We start from the raw sequence: 19910 nt of genomic DNA, 5'->3' as shown, positions 1-19910 counted from the left end.
CACAGCCTCCAACCCCAGGAAGTTTTAGTTCAGAGGGTCTTGCCAGCTGGGTGCTTTCCCCTCTGAATTAGGGGAGTAGGAGTGTTGCTGGGTCTCAACAGGCTTCAAGAATACAGAATGGATAATGCAGCCACAGAAATTAAGAAGACAGCCACAGGAGAGTCAGGAAGGGAAGGTGGAAAATTATTATCTAAAACCCACTCATCACGTGTACCCCTTACCAGGCTCCAAACTCAGGACTGACTCTTCCCGAAGGGTGTCCCAGGAGTTAATGTGACAGTTACTTGAGACCAGTTTTGAGGTATATGCCTTGTGGGGGCTCTGGCAGCTAAAACCTGGATTCCAAGTGCAGCCTCTCTGGCCATCCCTGTAAGTGGATGGCTTTCTCTTTGGGCCCGATTGGTGTCCTAATGTAACTGTGGTTAAGACAAGTCAGTATGATGCATTCCAGATTTGGGTTTGGGCTAAGTCTGTCCCTGCAGAATTCAAGTTATACCAAGTTTTAGACACTTTTCCCATTTGTTTTTTGTCTGCTTCCTGAACTAACTGCTCCCTCTGGTTCAGGAAAGAAGTATGAACATTTTTGTCTAGTGTCCATGCCTGAGTTGCTATGGTGAACACTGACTATAAGAGGTGCCTAGTTTGCCCCCTTCCTTTTCTCTTATTCTCCTTATTTCTCTCTCTCCTTCCTCATTCCTCTCGCTAGTTTTCCTCTTTCCTTCCCTTTGTTTCTCTTTCTCTTTGATTCTCGGTCACCAAGTCTTCCTGCGCACACCCGCAGGGGTCGCTTTCGGCCACCAAGCGGCGCTCAGCTACCGTCTAGAAAGAACCTCTAACTTTCCCACAGAGTTCCAAGTTTTGCTTTGCAAGTGTCAAAAAGGTCAATCTACAAGTTTGGGGAACACTCCCAAGGCTCGAACAGTGCCGCAACCTCGGGCGGCCTGCGGCAGAGCCGAGCCTGGGCGCATAGGGCCCCTCGGGTGGCACCGGCGGGGTACAGAGGCTCGCGCTCTGGGACCCGCTAGGCGAGGGCTCGGAGCTGCGAGGAGCTGATGAGCGCCGGGCCCCCCCCCCCCCCCGCCCTCCCCGGCCGGCCGCTCCTCCCCTGGGTGGGTCCCCGCGCCTTTTCTGGCGGGGTCTATTTGCATAGAAGGAACTGCCCGCAGTGGCCGCTGAGTCTGAGCGGGCGGCTAGGGGGGCGTGCGCGATCCGCGGCCACCCGGACGCCGAGCCCCGCAGCCGCCGACCTGGAGCCGCCCCGGGCCGCAGCGCCGACGCAGAGCGGGCCGGTCGCCATGGGCGCCGGCGAGCGCGCGGCGGGCGGAGAAGGCGCGCAGGACCCCGGCGCGGGCTGTGGGGTGCGGGCGCTGGGCGCGCTGTGCCTGCTGCTGTCGGTGGGCTCTGCCGCCGCCTGTCTCCTGCTGGGAGCCCAGGCGGCCGCCCTGCATGGCCGAGTGGCGGCGCTGGAGCAGGAGCGCGAGCTGTTGCGGCATGCGGGGCCGTCCGGAGCCCTGGCCGCCTGGGCCGAAACGCACCTGGAGCGCCTGTTACGGGAGGTGAGGGCGCGCGATCGCCGGCCGGGGAATGTCCCGCTTCACAAGGGGGTGTAGGGCTGCGGGGGCGGCGTTGATCATCACCTTCAGGAGCGGGACTCACCTAGTGGATTGTACTGGGGTCGCTGGTGGGGAAGGGTCCTGCTGTCCAGCTTCTGTGCCGGGACTTGCTTCTGCAGGAAAAACAACTTAAAGGGCTGTTTAGGTAACACTAAGGAGCTAGGGTAAGGAAAGACCTTGGGGTAACAACAGTCCTGAGTGAGGCGTCTCTACTGAAGTGTGTGCTCAGACCCACAGCCCTGCCTGCTCTCAGCGCTGGAGATACTAATGAGGCTCTTGCGTTCCCACGGCTAGTCTGCCTGAAACAGTCCGGACCACATCAAGGCTCGGGCCAGCCCTTCCTCTGTGCCCAGGAAGGTTTGGCTGGGAGCGTCTCTGGCCTAGAAGTGCTGTGTTCCTTAGCTGGCCCACTAAAACTGTGCATCGAAGACTAGGACACAGCTGAGCTGGCTGCCTCTGTGCGCGTTTGGCTGTGTGGTGATCTCCACAGACTACCCCGCAAAGCGTCTTAGGTTTGTTTTCCGAGGGTTAAGACTCCTGTTTTGAGCCTGCCCTGGTGGCATCTGTAATTCCAGAATTTAGGAGGATGAATTGTGTGAATCTCTCTACAAGTTGAGGGCTGGCTTAAACTATATATATAGTTGAGATGCAGGTCCAGCCTGGGCTACAGAACGAAATATAAATAAATAAATAAATACCAACCATTGGGCATATTGATGAGCGCCTTTAATCCCAGCACTTTGGAGGCAGAGGCATGAGGATCTCTGAGTTTGAGGTCATCCTGTCCAGGACAGCCAGAGGAAGACCCTGTCTCAGGAAATCAAAACAAACAACAAAAGCAAACAAAAACAAAAAAAGATGGCCACTGTATGCCTGGACTTCTGATCTTCTGTCTACTGATACTCCATCTGACAATACTTTGGCCAGAACCTCTACCCTCGGTGCAGCAAGCCTCTTGCCTGTAGAACTGTGGCATACACCAGCACACTACAGTTTCTCTCGGCTCTGCCTCCCTTATAGGAACGGTTCTCCTCCTCCTGGAGGAGGTGGTTGCCCCAGATCTAACGGGGGTGGGGAGTCGATCCTAAGGACAGTAGAAAATGAACCTTGCTTGGGGGAGAGGAAGCAGGGGGCAGGTGTACTACCTACCACCTGTTCCCTAAGCTGTGCCCTGCTATGGTCTTTGCTACTTTACTGAGCTGTACAGTGCTAGGGGCACAGCTCAGGGAGAAGGCTGGATTAGATTTTGCAAGTCCTTGGGTTAGACTCCTGACATCAGATATTGAGCTGTGTACCCAAGGTGGAGTGGATTTGGGATTTCAAAGGGAATGGAAGTCTAGACCTAACTTTCCTGTTTCCCACAGCTCCTAAGTCACTTTAAGATAAAGCCAACATTACCTCTCCTCCTTGGTTCTAGGCAAAATCGCTGCTTTCTGAATGATTTCCTCCCCCTTCTCTAAAGTGCCCACAGAAGGGAGAACTCTGCCCCAAGCCCTGCCAGCAACTTATGGCTTTATAAATTGCCACCCACTATCCTTTGTCAGCTCCCTAAAGGTCAGCAGCTGAACTGTGAATACCCCAACCCACTGTCACTTCTATTGGGAAGAATAAACCACAAGCCATGACCAGAAAACCAAAAATCCCTGAAAGACCTTTGTTTGAGGAGCTCACAGGCTGTGTGCTTACTAATAGAGATAGATTTGTGAGGAAACAGCCATATCCCTCCCCAACCCCCAGGATTGCTAATACCTTGATAGATAGATAGATAGATAGATAGATAGATAGATAGATAGATAGATAGATAGAAAGATAGATAGAAAGAAAGATAGATAGATAGATAGATAGATAGATAGATAGATAGATAGATAGATAGACAGACAGACAGACCCGGGGCCTTGCACCCTGCTACTGAACTAGACCTCTAGCACAGGTCTTGGTTTTCTATAGTCTAATGGTCTCTTCCCCTTCCTCCTGTTCTTCCCCCCTCTTCCTCCTTCACTTCCTCTCTCCTCTTTCCACATCTTCCTCCTTCCTCTTCCTCTTCTTCCTCTCCATTCTTTTTCTTCTTCCCCCTTCTCCTGTTTATCCCTTTCTTGCTTGCTTTCACCCTTCTCTTTTTCTTGAAATAATTATTTATTTTTGAGATACAGTCTTGCTCTATATAGTGTTGGCTGACTTGTCTGGGACTCACTATGTAGCCCAGACTGGCCTCGAATTTGCAGAACTCCCCATGCCTCTGACTCCAGAGTGCTGAGAGTATAAGCATGCACCACCGTGCCTGACATCATCCTTTTTCCCCCCTTCACTGAGGCAGTCTTTCTTGTTACGTAGCCTAGCTAGCCTGAACTCGGTGCTGTCTTCCTAATCAACTTTAAAGGCAAAGGGAGAAAAGAAAAATCAGATCCTGACACCTACTGTATCTATGCATTGAGAATCTGCTGTGCCCTCCATCACATTGTGCTGGGGCTGTGCATCCATGTCAGAGACACTATGTGCTTGGAGAGTAGATTGTGGGATCAGAGGAGTGTAGACTGTGGGCTGGGAGTGTAGACTGTGGACTGCATGTGTAGACTGTGGAATGGGAGTAAAGACTGTGGGCTGGGAGTGTAGACTGTGGGATGGGGTTGTAGACTGTGGGATGGGAGTGTAGACTGTGGGATGGGAGTATAGACTATGGACTGGGAGTGTAGACTGGACTGCATGTGTAGAGTGTGGGCTGAGAGTGGAGACTGTAGGCTGGGAGTGTAGACTGTGGGATGGGAGTGTAGACTGTGGGCTGGGAGTATAGACTGTGGGCTGGGGGTGTAGACTGTGGGATGGGAGTGTAGACTGTGAACTGCATGGGTAGACTGTGGGCTGGGAGTATAGACTGTGGGCTGGAAGTATAGACTGTGTGATGGAAGTGTGGACTGTGGGATGGGAGTATAGACTGGCTCCTCTCCCTTCCTGAGTCAGAGATGACCCAGTACCAACACTAAAGGTTGTTTGCCTGCCTGCTGGGAGGGGGGTGTCTATATCCCTAGTGACAGGGCCACACTCTCCCTGGATGCCATTTGGTTCCTGCTGCTTGTTCAGTGTTTCTGGATGAGAAGTGCACACACTGATCAAGACAAGAGATGTGTGGGAGGCACTTTATGAGGAGCCCCCAGCCAGCTTGATCGAGGTATGTAGATAGTTCTCTAACCCTTAGGAAGAGGAGATAAATCCTTACCAAACTGAACATCTCTTTAGAAAAGGATCCCTTCACTTGGCGTGTTTCCCAGCTTGCTTTGTTCCTTGGGAAGCCCCTTTTAAAGTCACCACTGAAATAGCTGTGCATATACCAGTGCCCACTGCTTGCTCTTTATTTAATAAAGTCGCATGCAGAGGATCCGAGGCAGAAACCATGTCCAAATTTTTAAAAAAGAAGTTCTTGCCAACCACACACAAGTTCAACATCAGGGGAAAAAAAGAGTCAACAAAAGCCACTGTTTATAGGGGACCCTCTGTCCTTGTTCCCTTGGGAACAGAACCATGACATCAGTTTTTCTGGGGGCTGGCTGATGTGCCTGATAACATAGATACAGAAGAAATATTCATGTTCTCTCCTGATTATCGAAGGACCCCTTCTTGCAGTACATATGGGAAAGAAGTGACTTTCAGAATATCAAAACAAGATTTCCAAGCAAGAGCCATTAAAGGCAGTATCTTTAGTAGGATCTAAAAATATTCATGTGAAACCAAACATCTCCTATTCTGCTTTGAAAGGTGCCTTAAGTAACTGCCCAATTAATCATCTGCTCTGCAATTACACCTCCAGCTACAGTGTTGCAGAAGCTGAGAATTCAGAATGCATAGCTTTCATACTGCAGTGAGAAACTTAATGCAAAGGATTAAAGCAATATTTGGTTGTGTTCAGAGGAGGCCCTTTCCAGCTTAGAATGGATTTATTGTTGGCTCCTGGCCTTCTATTGTCTGGACCAATCAGTTTGAAAACAAGGAAAGCCCAGAGAGTTGGATAAAACTCAAGTTCTCTCTTTCCTATGTAGATTGGTTGCATTACTGTCAAATGCAGAATCCAGTGTGACTTTCTCAGCCTCTCTGGTAGCCAGCTTGTCGGGGCTGCTCTGTGGGGGTCTCTGTTAATACAGATGCCTGGAATTGAAGTATAAATCAGCTCTGATTTGTTTCCTTGACATTTCCCGGCTCCTAACCCCCACCCCCAAAGAAGTTTCCTTCCAATTACTTCCTGGCACACTTACTTTCTCTTTCTGCTTTTTGTGCTGGCCTTAAAACATTTTTTTAATGCTGCCATTTGAGAGTCATAATAATAGCAACTTGTTTAGAAGAAGCCAACTGTGTGGGGTGTTCTCTCCAAAGACACTTTATAATTGTTGAATTGGTCCTTTCCAGGCTGACTTTGAAGATGGCGGGCAAGGCCAGCTCCTAAAAGGGCGCTGGAGTGCTCTGGAAGCTGACTAGATGCTACCAGGGGACCAAGCAGAGGGATGCTGCATGCAGTGCTTGCCCCAAGAAGGGAGTTTGAGACCTGGCCCTGATCTTTATAAGCTGTCATCTGACTTCTGCAGACTCCTTCCCTAAAGCCTCCCTTTTCTAATGCAGTCATCTGACAGCACAGTAATGAGAGTGAGCAAGCCAATGCCCAGAGCACTCCTGGCTGATGTGGATCGAGGTATCCCTCAAGGCTCATGCATTGAGAGCCTCGATGCCAGGATGCCAGTGTGGGGAGATGGCGTGGGTTTTTCAGAAGTGCTGGGGCCTAATTGAAGTCCTTAGGTCAATCTTAGTCATGCCAACCTTTGCATTATAGGTCGCCATCCTGTTCTGGCTTCCTGATTGCGCTGATTCAGACTCCCCTCTCATCCTCTGCCTCTCTCTCTTCCTCTCTCTCCCTCCCTGGCATCCTACCATCTGCCAGTAAACTGTGACCAGAGGCAAAAACAAAGAGGTTGCCCGATCTTGCACTTTCAGTCTACAAAACTGTGCAAAACCTTTGTTCTTTATAAAATAGCCTGTCTCTAGTATTTGATTATAATAATGAAAAACAGTAGTCAGACAAGGTCTCAGTCTGAGCTCAGACTGGCTTTGAACTCACTGTGTACCCTAGGCTGACCTCAGGTTTGTAGTCCTCCTGAGTCAACGCCCTCAGTGCTGGGATTGTGAGCATGCACCATCATGCCTGGCAGTAGATATGCTTTCAATGGCAGGTAATGGAATGCCTGATGTGGTCACCTAACCATGAGAATTGTTAACCGGCAACAATGGGTTGTCTGACATGGAAGCCTGGAATACAGCAGATTTGGGCAGTTCATGGTCCATACTTGGGCGCCAGATTCTGCTGGCAGTTCTCTGTTTCCCGGGGCCCTGATCTGCAGTTCCCTTGACACCAAACAGCTAAAGTAGGGGATGGAGAAGAATGACCATAGTCACCCTTTCACTGGTGAGGGTAATGAGCTGCCAATCTGGGGGCTTCAGCCAATCTGGATTCATCCCTTGGGGCTGAGCTGGTTGCCACTGGAATAGAATTGAGGCTTTGTTAGGAAGGAAGAGGACTGGGGTGAGTGGGGAGCTGGAGTGACCAGTGGTAAGAACCAGGTGCTAACTGTAGATGTTGCCACTCTGGAGTCCGGGAGCAGTGGTGTGTCACCATCTCAGAGTCCTCAGAACCCTATGTTCCCAAACTCTTGAGTCCTGTCCCCATTGACAAATGTGTTGCTTCTTGGGACCTTGCTGCCCACATGTGATTCTTGTCCTACCAGGATCAAAGAGAACATTGGTGTTTGGCTTCTTCCCGGTGCAATCCCATGATGCTTTGTAGTTGCATTCGTCTGCTTTCTGTGAGCATAACGAAGTGTCAGAGGCTTGGTCATTTATAAAGAGAAAAGGTCACAGTTTTGGAGGGAGAGAGTCCAGATAGAATAGCACTTGCTTTGATGGAGATTCCGGATGACATTGCACCATGTCAGACCTGGTATAGGAGAGCCAAAGCAAAAGGGGGTGGGGTGGGGAGAAGAAGCCAGAGCACAGAGGGGTTCTTGTAACAACTCTCTCTCATGAGACTAACTCAGGTCCACTGAAATACTCTAATCCCATCCAAGTGAGCCATCTCCAGTGACGTAAGGACTCTCACTAGTCCCTGCCTCTGTTTTCGCTCCTCTCCTGTCCCCCAAGACAAGATTTCTCTGTGTAGCCTTGGCTGTCCTGGAACTCACTCTGTAGACCAGGCTCAGAGATCTGCCTTCAAACTCAGAGATCTGCCTTCTTCTGCCCCCCAAATGCTGGAATGAAAGGCTTATTTCTTAACATGACCACACAGGGGACCAAGCTTAGGACACATAAGATCTTGGAGGTCTTTAACCCTTGACTGGACTGTCATGCTGGGAGCCTCTAACTCTCTGTTCCCAGCGTTGGCAGAGAATGGTGTCACTTCACATCACAGCTGAAGTGGAAGTGGCTGCAGGTCGAGGTCCAGCCAATCTGAACACTGAGATTCGCCAAGTGAGCTATGCCTGTCTCTGCTCAGCGTGCCCAGGCTGCTCTGCCCCTCTCCCAGCCCTGCTCCCCAGGCTGTAGACCTCTGCAAACATTGCAATGTGTGCTTTGAATCCTGTAATAGAGCAGGTCATGGTCTCCATGGCAGTGTCTGTCTCTTTTACCCTTACCAAGTATGGCCATTTATTTATTTATTATTTGATTATATTGCATCTGCAGTCATAATGCAGAGAGATGAATGCTGGTACACAGCGCTCTCTCTCTCTCTCTCTCTCTCTCTCTCTCTCTCTCTCTCTCTCTCTCTCTCTCTCTCTCTCTCTCTCTCTCCAGGACCGGTGCTATCTTCATTTTGAGTTAACCTAATCTAGAAAATTCCTCACATACTTATCTAGAGACACGTATTCCTTCTGTGATTGAACAATCCTGGCAAGGTGGCAATATTAACCAGCACACACACTAGGTAGTCAAGGCTGGCCTTGGACCCTTGCTCCTTCTGCTCCACATCCCAAGTGCTGAAACTGCACGTGTGTGCCACCATACCAAGCCAGCATGGTTTTCTTTAAGTCAACCTTTCTATATCCTTTGGGTCCTGTACCTTCAACCAATGTAACAGAGCCCCTCTCCACTGAGGAAGGGTAGCTCAGATTTCAAATGGCTTCATGGTTTGGATATCCAAGAAGTTGGGGTACATATCTGCTCAGGCACAGCAGCAGGTGTCTTGATCTGGGGCTTAAGTCAGTTCCATATTTCACAGGGACATCCTCCTTGTCCTCAGGAGATGCTGGGGAAGCTTCAAGAAGTTTCAGACCTACACTCACAGCATCAGAGTTTCTTTTCTACAACAGTATTGACAGAGATTCCCTAATTGGCTCTGGGAATCCACTATAAATTAACAGTATTCACCGATGGGGTTATTGTGCAGGACACTGAGCCCAGCTGGGCCCCTCTCTGGTCAGCCAGTCTCTGGGTGGTGGGAGTGGGTACCCATGAGTATAGGGCCATCTTCAGTAGAGAATGGAGAGGGGGAGGATGGCTCAAAGAATAATCTGGAGAGAGAGATTGGAGCTTTGGTATATAGTCAACCTTGTTGGCTTGAAAATTGGACAAAGAAGATTTTTTTTAACTTTTCATCCATTAACCGGGCGGTGGTGGTGCACGCCTTTAATCCCAGCACTTGGGAGGCAGAGGCAGGTGGATTTCTGAGTTCCAGGCCAGCCTGGTCTACAGAGTGAGTTCCAGGACAGCCAGGGATACACAGAGAAACCCTGTCTCTCTGTCTCGAACCCCCCCAAAATTTCATTCATTCATTCATTCATTCATTAATTCATTCAGACAGTATGTGTGCTTTGTGTATGCATTCATGCACACACCACAGTGCATATGTAAAACTCAGAAGATAACTTTCAGGCGTCAATTCTTTTCTGCCTCTTGTGAGCCCTGAGAAGCCAATTCAGGTCATCAGCTTGGTGGTAATCGCCTTTACTCACTGAGCCATCTTGTCAGCTCCTTGTGTGTGAGTTTCAGCCTAGGGCAGGTGCCTGTGCCCAAGTCATCTCTGCAGGAAGTGTTCTCAGGCTTCTCTCTGGTCTGCTTGAGGAATCTTTGGGTAGTAGCCTGAAGACCAGGGACCAGTATGGGCGAGGTGTCTTACCTGGCACTCTCTGCCATGGGAATGTCAGGAGGCCTAGGTTTGGAAGAGGAAAATGTCCACGGTGAATAGTCAGAGGCTAGCCCTGCTCACTGCTGTGTGGCCAAGGTAGCTGCCAGCCCCCCAGTCCTGTGGATGTGAGGTAATACTTGGGCCCTTGCTGGGCCACAGCCATGGGGTTAGGGGAGGGAAGCCTGGCCTGAAGACCAGGTACTCTGTCACAGAGAAGCCATCCTATGACCCTTGCTTGACATAACAAACAACTCAAAGGCCCTTGTTGGAGAGCACAAGGCCACCTCTAACCAAGGCCACCGTGGACAGTTAGAGGCCACCACACTGGATTTTGCAGACAGGCCTCTTGAGTCCAGTACTAGGAAGTAGCAGGGTAGAGTTGAGGAGCTGGAAGGCAGGCAATGAGTGGAAAATAACTGAAGGGAACGTCACAGCAAAGCAGCTCTTGCCAAGCTGACCGGCAGGATTCTTACTGAGTACAGGCCAGGGGGACCAGACATTGCTTGCCCAAGAGTGGGTGTCATAGGTCCGATCTTTAATGCCCCCCTTAAGGCCCATCTGTCAAAGCCTTGGCCACTGCCCTGTGGTACTACTGGGAGCTGCTGAGACCTTTAAGGAGTTAGAGCCTTGTGGGAGGGAAAGTTAGGTCACTTTGAGAAGGACATTAGAATTTGTCCCTTCCTGTCTTTTTCTTTTTCTTCGACGCCTTCATGTTATGACTGAGCCTTGTCCATTATACTGTCCCCTCCATGACATACTGAGCCTTCGCAGGCCCCAAATAAGGCCAATGTGGCTATGGACTGAAACATCCAAAATCATGAACACCCTCTTTTTCTATTGTTGTTGTTGTTATTATTATTATTATTATTTCATCTTCATCCTCTTCTTCCTCTTCCTTGTCTTCTCCTAAATGCATCCTTTTAAGATTTATTTATTTTTATTGTTGTAAGTTTGTGTGCTAGTGTGCACATGTGTCTGGGAGCGCTCACAAAGTCCAGAAGACAGTGTTGGATCCTCTGCAGTTACAAACTGTTGTGAACTTCGTATGTGGGTGACGGGAACTGAACCAGGACTTCTGCAAGAGCAGCAAGCAGTCTTTACATGTGAGCCATATCTCTGCCCCCCCCTTTACCTACCTTTTTAAGAGTTTATTTTATGTTTAATTGTGTATATGTAAGTGTGTCTCTGTGTGGGTTTGCACATATGGGTGGAGCTGCCTGCAGAGGCCAGAGGTGTTGAACTGGAGTTACAGGTTGTCGTGAGCCACTTGCTGTGGGAGCTGGAAACTGAACCTCGGTCTCCTAGAAGAGTAGAACATGCTCTTAACTGTAGAATCATCTCTCCAGTCCCCCATTATTTTGTACATGTTATCTGTATACAGATATCTGTATACATTCATTATCTGTATCCAGAAAGCTGCCTCACACCGGGGCTAGGGAACTGGCCCCACTTCCAATCGGTAGCTCCTTACTGCATCAACAGTGCAGTTCTTTGCTAGAGGTTGGATTTTACCAGGACATGGACCTATGGGTCTAGCCGGCACTTTAGGAGCCTGCCTCGAGTTCAGCCAAGCAGGGCTACTTTGTCGGTTCCAAGTCCTGGCTCCTGCTGGCCTGTTTAAATTTGTTTTATGGCACTGAAGATTGAGCCCAAGGCTCGCGCATGTTCAGCAAGTGCCCTGCCACCGACCTACATTCCAGGCTGACTCCCACTGTCCTATGCATTCAGGACCCGTCCGTCAGAGCTGGGACAATCCTCCACTTTCAGAGAAATCCTGTCTCTCATCCCAGGTTTCCACAAGCTTCTCGCTCTTTTCTCTAAATACCCTTTACCTGTTCCACGAAGTCCTGCCAGGTATGGAGGAGAACTGAGGCCCCTAAGATCAGACCTGCTCTTTTCATGCAGACATGTACGTAATCCCTCAGTTCCTGCCACTACTCCATCTCTTAATGCTACCTCAATAGGTTCAGTCAACGGCTGTCCCTGTGGGGTTCGGAATTCCTGGATAACAAAAGCCCTGTCACTGGAGTCCTTCATGTACGGTGGCATGGTATTTGTAATACAGCCTTCACACATCCTTCAGATCATCTCGAAATCCCTCACGACTCCTAATATGCTGTAAGGAGTTGATACCATGTATTGTTTAAGGATTAAAGGCAAGAGAAAAAGAAACCTGTATGTGTGTGTGTGTGTGTGTGTGTGTGTGTGTGTGTGTATACACTTCTATGTGGAAGTCAGAGAACTACATTGTAGGGTCGGTTCTCTCCTTTACCTTTACATAAGTGATAGTTTAACTGCCAACTTGATGCTAAAACCTAAGACCCCCTGGGAAGAGAGGCTCAGTGACTGTCTAGATTAGGTTGGCCTCTGGGTGTGTCTGTAGGGGATTCTCTTGATTACCTTAATGGACTTGGAAAGATCCAGCATGAAAGTGGATGGCACCATCCCTTGATTGGCGGCCAGTGGAGCACAAGGCATGTGTGGTTCATTTCTCTCCAGCCTTGGCTGTGGATGGGATGTGACGAGCTGTTTGAAGTTCCTGATGCCTTGACCTCCCCCAAAGGGATGGACTGACAGGAAAACAACCCTTTCTCCCCTAAGCTACCTTTTGTTGGGGATATTTTATCACAGCAATAGAAAGCAGGCAAAACTATCTGGGTTCTGCGGGTCAGACCGAACCCCGGTGTGTGCAGCAATCACCCTTTGCCTGCTGAGCCATTTCGCTGCTCCCGTGGACCAGCATTTTCCATCCATGGTTCCTTGAACCAGCAAATACAGAACTTCAGATACGAGGGCTGAGCATATTAGGAAATAATTGCACAAATGTGGCTCTCTTTCCCTCAAAAGTGCCTCTTTTTTCTTTTCCTTTCTTTTTTTCAGTCTCAAACCCTAGGCTCTCATTCTAGCACTGAGCTACCCCAGCCCTTACCCGTGGGTATTTTTTTTTTTCATTTTTTGAGACAGGCTCTCACTATGAGGCCTGGGTTGGCTTTGGGCACCTGCTCTGCTCACTCCTACCTCACAAACGCTGGCATTATAAATGAAGTCATTGCACCTGGCTCTGAAACATGTCTTGATTCAAAACAGGCCACTTTTCTGATAATGATCACTCATCGCCCTGATAGGGGCTGGTGTTGTTTTGCATACTCTCTCCCTCACAGTTCTCCTCCATGGAAAGACTGAAGTTCAGCTCATTTAAAGAACGGAGCATATACCATTTATATCTTGCTTGTATGCTTTTGAACTTTACAGCGAAATCGTTTTACTAGATGACATGTGATCTTTGAGATTATTAATTTTTTCAACCTTTATTTTTTTTTTATTTTACGTGTATGGGCATTCTGACTGCATGTACGTCTGTATACCATGTGCATGGGGAGTCTGCAGAGGCCAGAAGAGGGCACTGGATGCTTTCGCACTGGAGTGACAAGTGATTCCAAGCTACCATGTCGTGGCTGGGATTTGAACTCAGGGCCTCTGGAAGAGCAACCAGGACTCTTAAGTGCTGAGCCATCACTCCAGCCACTTTATGGCCATTTTTAATGACTACATAGTGTCCCAGAAAATCTGCATCTAACTACACATGTGGTATGTGGTGTGTAGGGTGAGGCCTCCTCCATGTTATTGTCGGTCTGTTACTCTTTGGGATGTAGGGTGACTTGATGAGGAGGAAGACTGCTCTTGAGGCTTTGGAAAGTTTTTATTTTAATTAATCTTATTTTCTTATTTATTTATTATTTATTTCAGTAATGGGACCTTGTGGATGGCAGGCAAACACTTTATCACTGTGCCGGTCAGTTTTTGTCACTTGTCACAAAGTAGAGTCACCAGAGAAAAGAGAGCCTTGGTTGAGGAATTGCCTTCATCAGACTGGCCTATAGGCAAGTCTCTAGGTCGTTTTCTTGATTAATGACCAACATGGGAAGGCCTGCGCCAGGAGTGGTGGTTCTAGATAGTATAAGGAAGCCAGCTGAGCCAGCCATGGGGAGCGAGTCAGTGGGTGCCGTCCCTGCATGGCCTCTGCTTCTGTCTGCACCTCCAGGCTCCTGCCTTGACTTCCCTCGATGCTAGCTGGACAGTTTGTAAGCCAAGTCACCCCGTTCCTGCCCCAGGTTCTATTGGTCAGTGCTTTAATACCACAACAGAGAGCTAAGCACACTAAGCATGGGGCTTTCTTCCCAGTCCTTGTTTTAGCATAGTTGTCTCGACCTGTGTCCTCCCATGATCCCCTGAGGCTAGTGCTCCGTTGTGAAGTCTTGCCTCCAGTCTCATGGTGGGCAAAGTTGGTTTCCTGTCCTTATTCTGCATTTGTCCCCACTGAAAGCAGAAGGAGGCCTTTAATGAAAGATGGGAAGAGCCACAGACTTCTTCCCAGAATCAGGCTGACAGAGACCTTGTAAAATGGTATGTGCCAGGCATCAGGGCCTGTTCCATACTCAACTCCTTCCTTCCTTTCTTCCTTCCTTTCTTCTTTCCTTCCTTGTTCCCTTCCTTCCTTTCTTTCCTTTCTTCTTTTTTCTTTCTTTCTTTTTATTTTCACAACAGGGTTTCTCTATGTAGTTCATACTGTTCTCGAACTTACTCTGTAGACCAGGGTGGCCTTGAACTCACAGAGATCTGCCCTCCTCTGCCTCTTTAGTGGTAAGATCAAAGGTGTGTACCACCACCACTGGACTATGCTTGACTTCAAATTATGCAGAAAAAAGTTAACTCAGTCTAAGGAAGTTCTCCAGTGGCCACACACAACCTCCAGTTCTTGCTTGTCCTATGTATAGGGTCAGAATTAATCTTTATCTTTATGCTTATTTATTTTGTTTGGGGGATATTACATGGAGGTCACAGGACAACCTAAGGAAGTTGGGATGGGGGAACCCCCTCCAGGAAGTGGGTCATGGTTTTGGCTACATAGTATCTGGGTTCAAACTCATATAGCCAGGCTTGCCTACATGTGTCTTTAACCACTGAACCATCCTGCCAGCCCAGCTTTAATCTATAATTGTTGACACAAGTATTCAGAAAACATCTCTTCCTGATGTCCAGAAACCTATTTTGGGACCTAGCACAAACCACTGAGGAACGAAGTAGGTTTTCAGATGGAGTTTAAAGACTGTCACGGCAGTGTGTGGCTTAGAGGAAGACAGCAGAGTCCCTGCCCCCATTAAAACCCACAATTTCCATGCACTGCTAGGGATGATACGTCTCTCATCAAGGACAGTTACTCCACCACCAAGCTACACCATAGCCCCTTTATATGTCCACCTGTGTGAATAGTTTTGCATGTGTGGCCCCCAGCTTCTCAATAGCATCTCCAGTAGCCTTTGATCCTTCCGTTCTATGAGGAAAAGAGTCACTCTCCCACAGAGGAGCAGTGACATCGGAACCTCTGAGGTCATACATCTGAACCCATTCCCCAGACTTCTTGTTCTGTGCCCTTTTCCCAGCCCGTGACCGACCTTGGGGGGAGCCACCATTAAGTGCAGAGTAGCAGGGGCAGCAGCCTGCTCTGCCAGTGTGCACAGCCTTTCGGACATCTGTAAGTGATGGATGTGTGGGGCAGTATGGAAAACGTTAGCCTTAAGCAGACCCAGGTTCCCATCCCAGCCCGGCCATTTCCCAGCTGGGTGACTTTGAATAATTGACTTCTTCTAAACTTCAGTGGGTTCATCTGTTAAACAGGGACTGTAGTGCCTGCCTGGCATGGTTTCCGTGGGAGTAAAGTAGGAAGTGCTCTGTGCATTGTGAGCACTGAAAAAGTGAGCGCTCCTCCTTCCAGAACGCTTTTTTTATTGAGCCTAGAGTGGCTGTATAAGCCTGTTGGCTAACTGGAGAGGAGTCTCAAGGTTACATAGCTGACCTTATGATCCTTTAGCTGGGCATGGTGGTACACGCTTGTAATTCCAGCACCTAGGAAGCCGAAGCAGCGTAGTGACAAGTTCAAGGGCAGATGGAGTCAGGTATATGAATTCACAGGGAGACTTTATCTCAAAATGCCCCAAACAAAACAACATACAACACAAACTCCCTTAACACTGTGATTCTTTTGATATATGTGATATGTATCATATATATCACCTTTAGATTGTGAATCCGCAGGATGAGAAGTGTTGCTTAGTAACGTAATAAAAGCAAACACAGAACTAACCTATTTTTCTGTTTTTCTTTTTTTCATTTGTGCAGAAGAAGAGACTTCCCATGAAGTTAAAAAATCATATTTATAGCTGGGCGTGGTGGCTCACGCCTTTAATCCCAGCACTCGGGAGGCAGAGGCAGGCAGATTTCTGAGTTCGAGGTCAGCCTGGTCTACAAAGTGAGTTCCAGGACAGCCAGGGCTATACAGAGAAACCCTGTCTCGAAAAACAAAACAAAACGAATCATATTTATGACCAAAACATAAAAGCCAAAGTGCTCGTGGAAATAACTATGCATTTGTCACTGTGATGAGCACAGCGCTTGCTTTCACTGATAAGCTCGTCTGGCTCTGAGATCTCACAATGGAGCACAAACCTGCCTATGTGCTCATGATAAACCTGGGGAACCAGAAGCTTCACACATCTGCTTCAATTCACATTTGTAAATGAGAGAATTTATTTTCCTGATGTAGCCAGGAAATCTGGGCTGAGAGGGCCAGGGCTGGGGTGCTTTCAGATGGGCAGTGTGAACGTCCAAAATGGAATTTATTTCCAACTTTTAGTTGTGAAACAAATCATAAAGCAATTAAAATGTAGTCTGTTTTTTTTTTAATTTTCTTTAAAAAAAAAAAAAGCAATTTAAATGAAACTGACTCAAGTTTGGTCGTCCTGGGAAAAACACTCCACAAAGAAACACTCCATGGTCTGTTCATCTGAACGGCTACCTTTTGTGTGATGAAGGTCTGTTACCGTCCTTGATGTCTTTGTCTTCAGACCTAAGTTGTGGTGCAGTCAATAAAGGGTAAGCCCATGGTGGCACTGGGAAAGTCGTATGTGAGAGTGTGGCATGATGTGAATGAGCAATCGTACGTACAGATGTGCTCATGAGTGTGCATGTGCATCTGTATGAGGGTACCTGAGTGTGAGTGTACATGTCTGCATGTGACCATATGCATGTGTGTGACTGTGTATGTGTGTGTGAATGCTTGCATGTGAATCTTGCTTTATGCCTCATGTGTGCACATGGATGTGTGCATGAATGCACACATGTACGGCTGTGAGAGTTTGTGCATGTATGGGAGTGCTTGAGAGTTGGTCTGCATGTACCCACACAATGTGGGGGAGCTGCAAAGGAATCCAGCAGAGCGACTGGCATGCGCCTACAGGTCTAACCTGTGCTCTTTCCACCCAGGTTCCCCAAGATCCCCCTTACACTGGGCCCTCTGTGCTTCCTTTGTAGGCATTAGAGGTGGCTTTTCTAGGCCTGGGAAAGGGGCTACAGTATCTGCCTCACTGGGTTTCTGTGGGGATGCAGTGAGCTCTCTTTAGGTACACCCAGCAGGGTGCAGCAAAGCCCTGGGCCCCTTAAAACCCTCCCCTTTGCCTTGCTAACCTGGAGTCATGGTTACAGGACTGTTAGTGTCTAGTACAGAATCCTCTTGGTGACCTCACTAGCTGTTCCCTAGAGCCAGAGGAAGTAGAAACACACTCGGCCCTGCTTGCTGGTCCTCCCAGCCTCCTAACTTTTCCTTCTTTTGGGTCCTCATAGGTTCTGGAGAGCGAACAGAGTCAGGATGGGGGAGGGAGGTCTGTGAGACCTGGTCGGCATTAGTGTGCTAAGCTACCATGACAAAGCATCACGGGCTGGGTGGCTTGAAGAGCAGGGAATGGATTTTCTCTCAACTCTGGCGACTAGAAGTCTGGCATCACCGTGTTGACAGGGTTGGTTCCTTCTGAGGCCACTCTTGGCTTGCACATGCTGTATCTGCCTGTCAGCTTTCTTCTGTGTGCGTCTGTGTCTCAGTCCCCTCCTTTAGGACCCTGACTCCTTGGGTCAGGGTCTCATTTTATCTTACCTTAACTAACTCTCTAAGACCCCACCCTCAAACACAGGCTTGTTCTGAGCTACTAGAGATCAGGACGTTGCCGTAGAAACTTGGTGGGAAGACTGTTTAGCCTATGACATCATCATGTTCAGGCTTGACCTGGGAAAGGAAACTTCACAGCACCTTCCTCCCAAAGCATGGTGACATGATGTGTTGTCTTCAGAGGTTAGACTCCAGAACCATGTAATCGATTTACAAGGAACCCACAATGTTTTGTATGTGTGCATATGCATACAGGTGTGTGTGAAGCAAGACTGACATCAGCTCTCTTCCTCTGTAACAATCTACCGTTTTTGTTTTGTTTTTTTTTCTTGTTTGTTTTGGTTTGATTTTTAATTAAAATTAGATTTTGGGCTAGCTCCAGCTAGGCGTTGAACTTGGGTTATCACCTTTCCCCATTGAGCCTCTCACGAGCTTGTCACCTTCTTTGTAAAGATAAGGTTTCCCCTGAGCCTAGAGGTTACCAGTGAGGTTAGACCAGCTGGCTCTCAAGCCTTAGAAACACCCTGTCATCTGCCTCCTCCCCATACCCTCCTCCTGCTGCCCTCCCATTGCCAAATTGCTATCTTACACCTTCATACCTGTTTGTTTGTTTGTTTGTTTGTTTGTTTGTTTGTTTTTGAGTTTTAGGGATCAAAGCCCGATCTTTATCTTTGCATGGCAAGCACTTTGCCCACTGAGCCATCTCTCCAAAATTAAAACCTTTTGAGTAAACTGCATAGTTTTGTGTTCGACTACAGTTTATAGCTGTCCTCAGCCACCTGTAACCCACCTCCTTGGATACAGGATGCTGGTGTGAGCTGGAAGCATAGAAATGATGGTTAGATATTTAGGCAGAGCCTGACAAGTGGCACAGACTATGGGGACCCTGACTGTCATTAGCTTCTCTGTCTCCTGGCAGCTTGAGGGGTCTCTTCAAGCAGCCAAATGCTGTGGTAAAAACCATCTATCCAGCAGGAGGGCCTCAGAAGGGATTTCTTCTGTCAGCTCCATGTGAAGAACCCTCACAGTGAGGCCGATGGGAAGTGATGCGTGCCCTTCAAAGTGAATGAATAGGAACGTGAATGGAGGCTTCCCAAAGAGCTGGATTTTGTTTGTAGACCACCCCTTTCAATACATTAGCATGCATTTGGGAACGGGCAGTCCTCAGGAAATCTGCCGCTGATGTGGTTTGGAAGAGAGTCACTCAGCGAGCTGATGGGAGTCACTGATTAAACCCACATTCCTTCCAGAATAGTCTGGCAGCCTCTGCCAAATGCCTGGGCCAGCCTAGCTGCTCTCTAGTTTGTGTTTGCTTTTGCAGGGAGGTTTTACCTGGAGTGCGATCTGAAGTTCAGTGAGATGCTCACTGACCCTAGGACACCTGCCCTCTGCCTCCAAAACCACCCAAGCCTAAGGCAATAGGAATGTGGAATTTTTTCATTGTTGCTTTTCTTAATTTGTGATTGACCTACAAGGACAGTTATTTAGTTAAATTGTACAAGTTGATACATTTAGACACATTTGCACACACATTTGGGAGAATTTGATACATTTAGATACATTTGTGCTTTGGGAACCTTTCCAACAATCAAGTTCTTGCCTGTAGCTGTAACCCTCCAAATTTCTTCATGCTTGCTTGCTTACTTCTTCCTATCCTTCTGCCAGCCCATCAAGAATCACAGGATTTCTGTTACTTTTGATTTGTTTTTATTATATATATATATATATATATATATGTATATATATATATATATATATATATCCCCACTTATTTATTTAGTATGTGTATCATGTATGTGGATACATGTCCATGTCTCTTTTTCCACCTTGTAGATCCTGGGAACTGAATAAACACCAATACTTAATAAGCTAGACTTGCTGGCCCTTGTTTTGGTTTTTGAGATAGGATCTTACACCATCGCCCAGGCTAGCCTCAACTCACGTGTAGCCCAGGCTGGTTTCCAGCTCACAGTGATCTTCCTGCCCGAGTGCTGGGATTGGAGGCATGAACAATCATGTCCAGCCAAGACCTCACTCCTTAAACCATGTTAGCCTAGGACTTTCTATGTGCCCTGGAATGGACTTGAACTTCTGGTGATGCTCCTCTCCTGGCCTCCCAAGGGCTGGCACTCTGGATGTAGCCTACCAC

General features: G+C 48.1%; 1 protein-coding gene across 1 annotated transcript in view; it reads left to right on the top strand.

Moving 5' to 3' along the window:
- Positions 1-1121: 1121 nt before the first annotated feature.
- The window catches only part of Col23a1 (collagen type XXIII alpha 1 chain), a 286567-nt gene continuing 267778 nt past the window's right edge, over positions 1122-19910 (top strand). Inside the window, exon 1 of the mRNA XM_021177066.3 lies at positions 1122-1556. Coding sequence (XP_021032725.1) covers positions 1296-1556 — 261 coding nt within the window. The 5' untranslated portion in view covers positions 1122-1295. The remainder of the gene's footprint in view (positions 1557-19910) is intronic.

This window comes from Mus caroli, unplaced genomic scaffold, assembly GCF_978045245.1.
Source record: "Mus caroli unplaced genomic scaffold, Mus_caroli_1 scaffold_13, whole genome shotgun sequence".
NCBI lineage: Eukaryota > Metazoa > Chordata > Mammalia > Rodentia > Muridae > Mus > Mus caroli.
Note: the sequence above shows the minus strand (reverse complement) of the source record. Positions and strands in the feature narration are given on the sequence as shown.